Below are 10,603 nucleotides of genomic sequence, written 5' to 3'. Positions count from 1 at the left end.
GTTACAACTGGGCTAACATTGAGTTTGTCTTTGAAGAAAGTCAGTGTTTTAAAGCACCCTTCAACATTCCTCACCTTTAGCTTTATGAGGTAACTGGTGACAGACAAGTCCAGACAAAGACAAGGACCACTGAGATTGTCGTGAGCTAGTTTAGGTCTCTGGCTGGATGTTTCCCTGCTGCCCAGGGAGCTGCTGCTTCAGCTGCTGTCTCCTCTCTGTGGAGTGGGAGCATAGCCCAGTGAATGAGAAACACTGTATCTCTGGCCACAAGTGCTGCAGCAGTGAGATAAGGAGACCAGCCGTGGAGAAGTGGAAGAAAGAAACCCCTTCACACAGTCAAAGAAACAGATGTGGGCCAGCCATGGTAGTGCGTCTGCCTTGTAGATAGTATCTTGTAAAATGCTGCCTAATGCTAATCCTCTTAAAAGACACGTCTCAACTGTGACAGAACTGAAGGTCAAATCACCTTTTTCAACGCATTTTATTTTTCAAAATAAGTGTAAATGTTACAGTTGAACATCTAAGAAACACATATTTACAGTTTGCAACAATAAAATAAATAAGCTTGTATAATAAAGCAGATAGAAATGGTAAATGGTTTTAAAGTATCTCAAATGTACAGCAGCTTTGGCTACCAGGTTTCATTTGCCAAAAAAAAAACATTTCAACACAAACTATAGTTTAGTATTAATAAATAAAGCTATGTGAAAAAATAAATAAGCTACTCTTCGGTCCACTATTTTTAATCTACCTTTTATTACACATAAAAAGAACAAATAACTGCTTAAGCTTTTACAAGTTGCCTCTTCACTTCCTTGAAAGCACATGGTTGTGATCCAAACGGAACCAAATCTACTGAATGACTTTGGAACTCCTCAGTATAAATATATTCATCTCAGGTTTGGCATCTCAAGGGTCTTTGTATTGAGAGAATGGCAGGGTGATGAAAACCTTCCGCTCCAGAGATTTCCTATTAAATCGCAGTCTTTTATAATGCTTAACAGGTTGCATTTGTCTCTAGGTAGATCAGATTGTTAATCATCAGACTGATGCAACACCATGTTCATTTGAGTGGTTTAACATCTCCAATGTGCTGAATATGCATATCAAATCCTGGATTAGGCCTAGATCCTGTCAAGAATCTTGCAGTGAGCTTTAAAAAACAAACACTTGATCCTAAGTGCTACATTTCTTGAACATGTTCTGGTGTTGTAATGGTTCATTATTTACAGATAAAAATAGGTTTGACTGGTACGTACTGAAGGCGCTGCTGTTCTGGAACAATGGTGACCTGTAGATTATCTTTCTCCAAATCTCTGTTTATCTTCACATTGAATAACACGAGTAAACTTTTTTAACTGGCTAGCAATACATAGTTATATGAAAAATACATTAAGGCTATGAAAGTAAGGCTCTTGCTGTTTCTATTGACATTCTGTAGAAATGGCATCCACACCCAGGGTTAAATGAAGGTAAAAGACGGGTGTCTTCTGTGCTGTAGATGCAGAGAAGCCTGGCAGCTTTGCATCTCCCAGTGACACTTAAACTCAGCTCACAGAGCAGTGCTCAGTATGGATGGATACTGACCCACTTCATCTTCAGGTTCTTCGCCGTGCCTGTCGATGAAATAGATGCTGTGTAGAGGATGAAGGATGGACTGCGAGAACATGCAGCACACTGACCGGGAAACAGAGGGAAGTCTGAGGGCGATACTGAATTAGAGACACAATCTGCGATGGAGGCAGAATAGTATGAATGGAATGACAGAGACTGTCTTTGAGACGGAGGCTCTTCAGTGATTGGCTGAGAGAGTTATTCCTCCTGCAGATTGGGAATGTTTAGTCTGACTGATCATGTTTCTGTTTCTCCATGGAGATCTCCATAACAACAGAGAGGTGACCGACAACAACACTCGGACTAGCACACATACTGTAGAGATAAACACAAGGAAGCTAAGATGGAAACCACACGTTCTACAAGCTAGGGTTTGGATGAACAGGGTGCTGGAGTCTGCTGGCAGTCTGAAAGAGGCCAGAGTAACTAGCCGCTAGCTGCTGACCCCGGGTCAGTTTGGTGTCAGTAAATCAGCTTTCTGTTCAGACCATCAGTAGATCCTCTGAGTGACCAGGCACACAGACTCTCCTGTCCTGTTCTGGAAACCAAACCTGCCGCTAAAGCTTTGCTGTTCCTCCAGCTCAGAGCTCCTGGCCCCAGAGAGGTGATGGAGGAAGGTGGTACGATCACGGGCAACACCTACCTGGCTGTCACCCTGGAGATCATGCTTCTCCACGCTAGGCTAGGTGAGACACACACACAGCAGAGAGCACAAAGCCTCTTAGAGAGGGTCCTCCTGGTCACAGCCAGAGAGAGAGAGAGAGAGAGAGAGAGAGAACCAGAGAGAGAAGAGGGGGGGGGGACCCCAAGGTGTGCAGCCACAACAGTCCACCGTGTCTTTGGCAGATCCCCATGGTAACAGTCTGATAGGAGAGGGGCGGTCCTGACGCTGGGTGGAGTCTGGGGGCTGGGGGGGTTAGCGGCGGCCCTGCGCCGTGCTCAGCTTGGCACGGGGGATGCTCATCCTGTCTCCCCCAGGAGAGCTCAGCTCTGGGGAGAAGTTGATGATGTCGTTCTTCACGCTCTGGAACTTGTTCTCCTTGGAAGGCTCCATGTACACCACAGAGTTCTTGTTCACATGCTTCTTCAGGATCACCGTCTGGGGGGGGAGAGGGATTCCCAGGGGTTTAACTCACATGGATGACTTTCATCAAACGCTGTCTGGCAGGAAGCTATTACTGCGTCCCAGTGCTCTGTTAGGACATGCTCTGTGATTCCCACGGGAGGCCGTTCATAAGAATACGAAACAAATTAGTGTTTTCTATGCCACACTCATGATCAAGGGGGTGTTGCTCTCTGAATTCATGATGGACTTGACATGTTTAATTTCAGTTCAAAGTGCTCCTGTCTTGATTAGAGACAACACATGTATCTCAGCTTTACAGCCCTGAGAATGGAGCTGCAGAGTAAGTACCTGTGTCCAGGGTGTTCATGTAGACAGTGGAGGGGCACTGGAGTCAGTGGAGGGGCACTGGAGTCAGTGGAGGGGCAGCATCCCCCATCATGAGTGACACAAGCCTAAAGTCACGGGTGCTGGGCTCACCTTCTTGGGCGCGCTGTAGCAGGACATCTGCACCCAATTCTTCTTCTTGTTGATGAGCAGAGCCACCACCAGCAGGACCACAATGGCCAGGAGGAGTCCTGCCAGTATCCAGGCTGCTGATTGGTAGATAAGGGCCATCTCCCTCTGGTTGGGGTAGCTGTCGCCCAGGTTGGTCTCATCTGTACAGCCAATCAGACAGCATCAGTCACAGGCCCCTAATCAATCTAAATGAAATCATCTTACAGTGCAACCTTCCATACAGTACAACCTTCCATACAGTACAACCGTCCATACAGTACAACCGTCCTTACAGTACAACCGTCCATACAGTACAACCGTCCATACAGTACAACCTTCCATACAGTACAACCTTCCATACAGTACAACCGTCCTTACAGTGCAACGTTCCTTAGTCTCTGGCAGGCTTCCCTGACCATCAAACACCGTCTCCAAATGAATACTAAAACGTCCCAAGACTCATATTGTTTAGGCCACATTGATTTAGCATTAATAATTGGGTTTAGCATGTCAGTGGATGCTAACCCCCCCCCCCCCCGGAATAAGACAAAGCCCAAGCAAGAGATGTAGATGAGACCCAGGGAGAGTCACCTGTATCAGCAGCAATGGGGGTGACGGTGGCAGTGGTGATCCAGTGAGCGCTCTGCAGAGTGGTGGTGGGGTGTGTCTTGTCAGCCCTGGTGGGCACCATCATAGGCACTGACGTTGTTGTCGTTTCTGTCAACCAGAGATCAGACAAACACAACCATTATTCAAGTTCAGGAAGAGCCCATAGACAAATGCAACTTCATGAATCACCAGAAGTTAATGTTTGGCGGTATGTGTGTTTATAGGAAGTGTCCCCTCAGCTTCCTCCTGAGACAGGAATCCGGAAAAAAGCGGGTAAAAAGCCAAACAAACACAAGATGAAACGGCTCCAAATCAGAAGGAACAATGAGCTTCTGACAGGGTTTCCTCTGGAGCAGAAGCTGACATGGAGCCGTTGGTCTGACGTACAGCAGGAACATGCAGCCCAGACAGGAAACACGTGTGCATGATGTGTGCATAGGGCTAGGGAATTTCAGAGCTAGGGAAAGTTAGGGTTATCTCTCTCTCTCTGAGGGTTTTCACCTGGAATGTTGCTGCAAGCTGAACTTAACTTCTTTTTAAAAAGAAAACACTTAAAAACACTCTAAAACTGAAATGTTCTCAACTTCCCTGTTATTCCCACTTACATTCTGAATACTAATTTCCCTTCAACAAGCTGTGCCCTGTCCCGGACGGCGCATAATTATCTGGGAATTTTCCACAGTTCTCAGCCTGGCGGTCGGTATAATCATGATCAAACCACACATTCAGAATCAGAGCACTTCCATATATACAATATGAGCGAGGTGGTCATGTGCAGAACAACAGAAGATCACTTCCAGTGTGGCCACGATGCCCCCCGGGGCCCTAGACACTCACCCAGACGGTGAGGGCAGCACTGGCCCCGGGGCCCTAGACACTCACCCAGACAGTGAGGGCAGCACTGGCCCCAGCCCCCCAGGACCCTAGACACTCACCCAGACAGTGAGGGCAGCACTGGCCCCGGGGCCCCAGACACTCACCCAGACAGTGAGGGCAGCACTGGCCCCGGGGCCCTAGACACTCACCCAGACAGTGAGGGCAGCACTGGCCCCGGGGCCCCAGACACTCACCCAGACAGTGAGGGCAGCACTGGCCCCAGCCCCCCAGGACCCTAGACACTCACCCAGACAGTGAGGGCAGCACTGGCCCCGGGGCCCTAGACACTCACCCAGACAGTGAGGGCAGCACTGGCCCCGGGGCCCCAGACACTCACCCAGACAGTGAGGGCAGCACTGGCCCCGGGGCCCCAGACACTCACCCAGACAGTGAGGGCAGCACTGGCCCTTGCGCAGGACGGGCACCCGGCAGGTGGCAGGGGGGCAGCGCTGGGAGAAACACTGCACAGTGCCATTGCTGCAGGTGCAGCTGGTGCAGGCGTTGGCCTTCCAGGAGTCCCCTGCCCTCAGGACGTCCCCCTCGCTGGAGACACAGTCCTCCTGCCGGCCCCCTGGGAGGACGGGGTCCTGATGGTCGTCTAAGGGGGGAGACAAACACACAGCCTGGTTTAGGCCCACTCTAGTCTGGGTTAGGCGCACTCTAGTCTGGGTTAGTTCCGCTTTAGTCTGGGTTAGGCCCGCTCTAGTCTGGGTTAGGCCCGCTCTAGTCTGGGTTAGGCCCGCTCTAGTCTGGGTTAGGCCCGCTCTAGTTTGGGTTAGGACCGCTCCAGCCTGGGTTAGGTCCGCTCTAGTCCCTGGTTAGGCCCGCTCTAGTCTGGGTTAGGCCCGCTCAAATCTGGGTTAGGACCGCTCCAGCCTGGGCTAGGTCCGCTCTAGTCTGGGTTAGGCCCGCTGTAGTCTGGGTTAGGCCCGCTCTAGTCTGGGCTAGGCCCGCTCCAGCCCGGGTTAGGACTGCTCCAGAGCCAGCAGCAGAACATGTCCCCCTGCGTAGAGCAGGCCTGCTGGTGTTAAACAGCAAGGAGACATGCAGCCTGTCAGGTCAGTGTGACGAGCCGTATCTCTCATCGCTCGCCTTCTGTATCACCGCCTTCCCATGACCGAAGCTTTGGTCAGAGCACACACACACACACACACACACACACTGCAGCCCTACTGTATACATACATCACAGTGTCTGTCATTTAAATGTGTGTTATTTCCACATTCCAGGCAGCCAAGCCCGTACATATATCAAAGAGCTGCGTCTGACAGTGTGCTGTTGTGTGTAAGAGCAAGATGTGCTGATAAGGTCTGGTCTGCTTGTGTTCCCAGAAGTCTCCTCTGCTCTCAGGAGCACTCATGCATTTCCGATCGGTAGAAGCTCATGCTTGGGGTGATCCTCATGTTTGTGTGTGTGTGTTTACACTTGTTTGTGTTGGTTATGGGGACAGCTGTGCTGCCATGGAGACTGGATCTGAGCACTGTGAACACATGGCCTGCCTGTCTGTCTGTAAACTCAACCAGCCTGGACCACTCAGTTCATGAGGACTGTGTGTGTCGGGCATAAACCTGTCCATTACAGCGCAACATGCCCAACAAAGGACTCCACAACCATATGTTCATAGATAACAGACCCAGAAAGAACCTTATTTATCCCAGCTTAGTTATTCCTGGATTTAAGTGCTTATGATGTTATCTAAAATGACCCATCAAGGTTAATATAGATCTAGAGATATGGTGCCTGATGAGTCCCTGAAAAAGTGGACCCAGGATGAGGGTTATGCTAGCTACAGTACCCGACTGTGCTAGCTGTGCTAGCTACAGTACCTGGCTGTGCTAGCTACAGTACCCAACTGTGCTAGCTGTGCTAGCTACAGTACCCGACTGTGCTAGCTGTGCTAGCTACAGTACCTGGCTGTGCTAGCTACAGTACCCGACTGTGCTAGCTGTGCTAGCTACAGTACCTGGCTGTGCTAGCTACAGGGCCTGGCTGTGTTAGCTTTGTTAGCTGTGCTAGCTACAGTACCTGGCTGTGCTAGCTGTGCTAGCTACAGTACCTGGGCACACATGGCAGCAGGAGTCCTTGTTCCTGGAGGGCGCCGGGCAGAGGGCAGGAGGACACACTTCGGTGTCGCACAGGACCCGGCCCTTCCTGCAGGTGCAGCGAGTGCAGTCGTCCAGGCTCCAGGTCTCTCCCTCCACATACAGCTCCCCGCCCGAGGCCCGGCACACCACCAGGTCCATCCCCCCACTACCGGACCATTCATCTGCAGCAGAGCGGGGCGGAGCGGGGAGGAGCGGGGCGGAGCAGGGGGGGGCGGAGCAGAGCAGAGCAGACACACAACCAGGCAGTGAGAATAGATAGTATTAAAGTTGAGTGAGGTTTGTAAGTCTTAAGTTTTACTTATTTAAGCAATGGGCACTTCAGATAAAACATTGGGTATGTGGGCCAGTGGTCTGGATGACAAACCCAGCTGCTACTGCAGGTTGTACACATTCTTCTACGTAAATATTTAAACAGCTCGCTGAGTCACTGAATGCCCCCGATGACCCCAGGGTGTGTATGTGATGGTGTGTGTGAGTGTGTGGGTTCAGGCCGTCAGAGAGTGTGATGTCATCTGGCTAGCTGAGGTGTCCTCATTAGCACTTCTACGTTTGTGTGTGTCCGGGCGTGAGTGTGTGTGGTGGGAGGAGCAGCTGCAGCCAGACCTTCACAGGTGGGGCAGCACTGGTCCGGCCTCACCAGCGGCTGAGGGCAGCTGGGCACAGGGCAGGAGATGAGGACACACATCTCCCGGCCGGCGTGGCAGTAGCAGTCCCTGCAGCCATCGTGCCAGCCCTCCCCCTCCTCGTAGCGCTGGCCGCTGGAGGTCCGGCAGGGGCCGGGAGAGGGGCCGGGGGCAGGGGCAGGGGCAGGGGTGCTGCTGGGCCGGGGTCTGCTCTCTGGAGGAAAACATTCACATACAGACGTGAGAACGGCTGAGGAACCCGTATGAAACAGCCGGCAGGACGTTGTGTGCGAGGTCAACGTGGACATTTCATTAAGAAGAACTATTTATGATAGATAGTAAAAGGGGCCTGTGTTATTGTCCTGGGTCCTGTTTCATTAGAGGCTAACGAGAGGCCTGCTTCCTCATGCAGGAACAGGACGCCACCTTTAATGTTATTCCCCCCTAATCCATTTACAGCTGGGCCACAAAGAAATAAAGTTCAATCATTCCCCTAAGATTTTTGGCATCGGACTTGATAGCCCAAAATCCAGTCTTTGCTCTTGAAGGACACGTTGAGTGTATAAAAGCCCAATAACTGGGCCTGCTATGTGTTAAAGACAGCCTGGATCATCCTGTGTTGCTGGGGGAGATAAAGAGCCTTAGGGCTAGGGTGCAGGATGTCAGGGAATAGCCCCAGGGCAGGTGTCAGTGTGTTAGGGTCTCTTCTCCCTCAACACGTTTTATACACGGGTAGAAAAACCCCTGAAAACTTTCGATCTGTAAATATTTTAACAGTCCGCTGGGTAACTGATCCAAGAGTTTCAAAATAAGGTAAACAGGGATTCTCTAGAATAGACGAGAATGTGTGTGTGTGTATCGTGTGTGTGTGTGTGTATCGTGTGTGTGTGTGTGTGTGGGTGTTTCGTGTGTGTGTGTGTGTATCGTGTGTGTGTGTGTGGGTGTATCGTGTGTGTGTGTGAGCCAATATGGACCCACTGCACTCGCGTCTCACTGTGCAAGCAAACTAAAAATATATCTGAGGCTGAAATATTTATAATATTGCTCAAAAACAAAATAGACACATCAAATAGAAGTGGCAGAGTATAAATAATCCCTCCACAAACTTTCTTGAACTTTTGTGGTTTGGGAATCGAATAAAAATGCAAACACAGGCTTAGCAATGGAGCTAAATAAAAACAGTCAAAACAAACCATTCATGAGCTAAAGGTCAAAGCTGAAACATGGTGGGTAAAAGTCAGCGAAACCCACTCATCACAGACTAATCCACCACTCACAATGAATCCATTACACAGAACACCCAAACACACACGCTCACATACACTTAGAGATATGTGGAACTGGAGTGGTGAGAGTGTGCGAGGGGAGGGTTATTGATGCAGACCAGATGAGCCTGTTACTTAAACACAAACACACACACACACACAGATATGTGGATCTGTGTGACAGCAAGGGGAAAGTTACTGCTGCGGACAGGTGTGTTACCTTTACCCATACACACGTGAGAGTGTGTGTGTGAGAGTGTGTGTGTGAGAGTGTGTGTGAGAGTGTGTGTGTGTGTGTGTGTTACCTTTACACATGCAGACAGAGCAGCCCCTCCTGCTGAGCAGGTAGCCGTGGTTACAGAGCAGCTCACAGGAGAAGGGGGGGCAGCGCACACAGCGGCACATCTCACAACCGTGTTTGTTCCTCCTGGGGGGCATCATACACCACACCATACACACACACACACACACCATACACACACACACACACCATACACTGGATTTAGACACTTGGATTTGCTCGAAATATCATAATACGTCTTATATATCAAATATAGAAGAACAATGAGGTGATGTATCATGGTAGTTCTAATAATGGAAATATAATATATATATTCTTCTCTTTCTTTCTCACACTCTATCTATGTACATATACTAAACATGGGTTCTAGAGAGAGCAGAAATTACATTATTACTCTGTCTCCCACAAAGCCCACCTATCTTCACAGACCAGACCAGTCTAGTCCTAGTGCTGAAGCCTGCTCTGTGTAGCTACAGACAGCAGGGCCTGCTCTGTGTAGCTACAGACAGCAGGTCCTGCTCTGTGTAGCTACAGACAGCAGGTCCTGCTCTGGGTAGCTACTGACACAGCAGGTCCTGCTCTGTGTAGCTACAGACAGCAGGACCTGCTCTGTGTAGCTACAGACACAGCAGGTCCTGCTCTGTGTAGCTACAGACAGCAGGTCCTGCTCTGTGCAGCTACAGACAGCAGGTCCTGCTCTGTGTAGCTACAGACAGCAGGTCCTGCTCTGTGTAGCTACAGACAGCAAGTCCTGCTCTGTGTAGCTACAGAGACAGCAGGTCCTGCTCTGTGTAGCTACAGAGACAGCAGGTCCTGCTCTGTGTAGCTACAGACAGCAGGACCTGCTCTGTGTAGCTATAGACAGCAGGTCCTGCTCTGTGTAGCTACAGACAGCAGGACCTGCTCTGTGTAGCTACAGACAGCAGGTCCTGCTCTGTGTAGCTACAGAGACAGCAGGTCCTGCTCTGTGTAGCTACAGACAGCAGGTCCTGCTCTGTGTAGCTACAGAGACAGCAGGTCCTGCTCTGTGTAGCTACAGACAGCAGGTCCTGCTCTGTGTAGCTACAGACAGCAGGTCCTGCTCTGTGTAGCTACAGACAGCAGGTCCTGCTCTGTGTAGCTACAGACAGCAGGTCCAGCTCTGTGTAGCTACAGACAGCAGGTCCTGCTCTGTGTAGCTACAGACAGCAGGTCCAGCTCTGTGTAGCTACAGACAGCAGGTCCTGCTCTGTGTAGCTACAGACAGCAGGTCCAGCTCTGTGTAGCTACAGACAGCAGGTCCTGCTCTGTGTAGCTACAGACAGCAGGTCCTGCTCTGTGTAGCTACAGACAGCAGGTCCAGCTCTGTGTAGCTACAGACAGCAGGTCCTGCTCTGTGTAGCTACAGACAGCAGGTCCAGCTCTGTGTAGCTACAGACAGCAGGTCCTGCTCTGTGTAGCTACAGAGACAGCAGGTCCTGCTCTGTGTAGCTACAGACAGCAGGTCCTGCTCTGTGTAGCTACAGAGACAGCAGGTCCTGCTCTGTGTAGCTACAGACAGCAGGTCCTGCTCTGTGTAGCTACAGAGACAGCAGGTCCTGCTCTGTGTAGCTACAGACAGCAGGTCCTGCTCTGTGTAGCTACAGACAGCAGGTCCTGCTCTGTGTAGC

General features: G+C 50.5%; 1 protein-coding gene across 2 annotated transcripts in view; it reads right to left on the bottom strand.

Moving 5' to 3' along the window:
- Window positions 1–732: 732 nt before the first annotated feature.
- The window catches only part of LOC146300251 (cysteine-rich motor neuron 1 protein), a 33,235-nt gene continuing 23,364 nt past the window's right edge, over window positions 733–10,603 (bottom strand). For both annotated transcript variants that reach the window (XM_084682100.1, XM_084682109.1), the window contains 7 exons: window positions 8,959–9,080; window positions 7,369–7,602; window positions 6,717–6,926; window positions 5,043–5,258; window positions 3,767–3,892; window positions 3,158–3,336; window positions 733–2,713 (listed from right to left, as the gene is read on the bottom strand). In XM_084682100.1, coding sequence (XP_084538226.1) covers window positions 2,531–2,713; window positions 3,158–3,336; window positions 3,767–3,892; window positions 5,043–5,258; window positions 6,717–6,926; window positions 7,369–7,602; window positions 8,959–9,080 — 1,270 coding nt within the window. In that variant the 3' untranslated portion in view covers window positions 733–2,530. The remainder of the gene's footprint in view (window positions 2,714–3,157; window positions 3,337–3,766; window positions 3,893–5,042; window positions 5,259–6,716; window positions 6,927–7,368; window positions 7,603–8,958; window positions 9,081–10,603) is intronic.

This window comes from Hypomesus nipponensis, chromosome 3 (assembly GCF_054491055.1).
Source record: "Hypomesus nipponensis isolate SF chromosome 3, ASM5449105v1, whole genome shotgun sequence".
Lineage (NCBI taxonomy): Eukaryota > Metazoa > Chordata > Actinopteri > Osmeriformes > Osmeridae > Hypomesus > Hypomesus nipponensis.
Note: the sequence above shows the minus strand (reverse complement) of the source record. Positions and strands in the feature narration are given on the sequence as shown.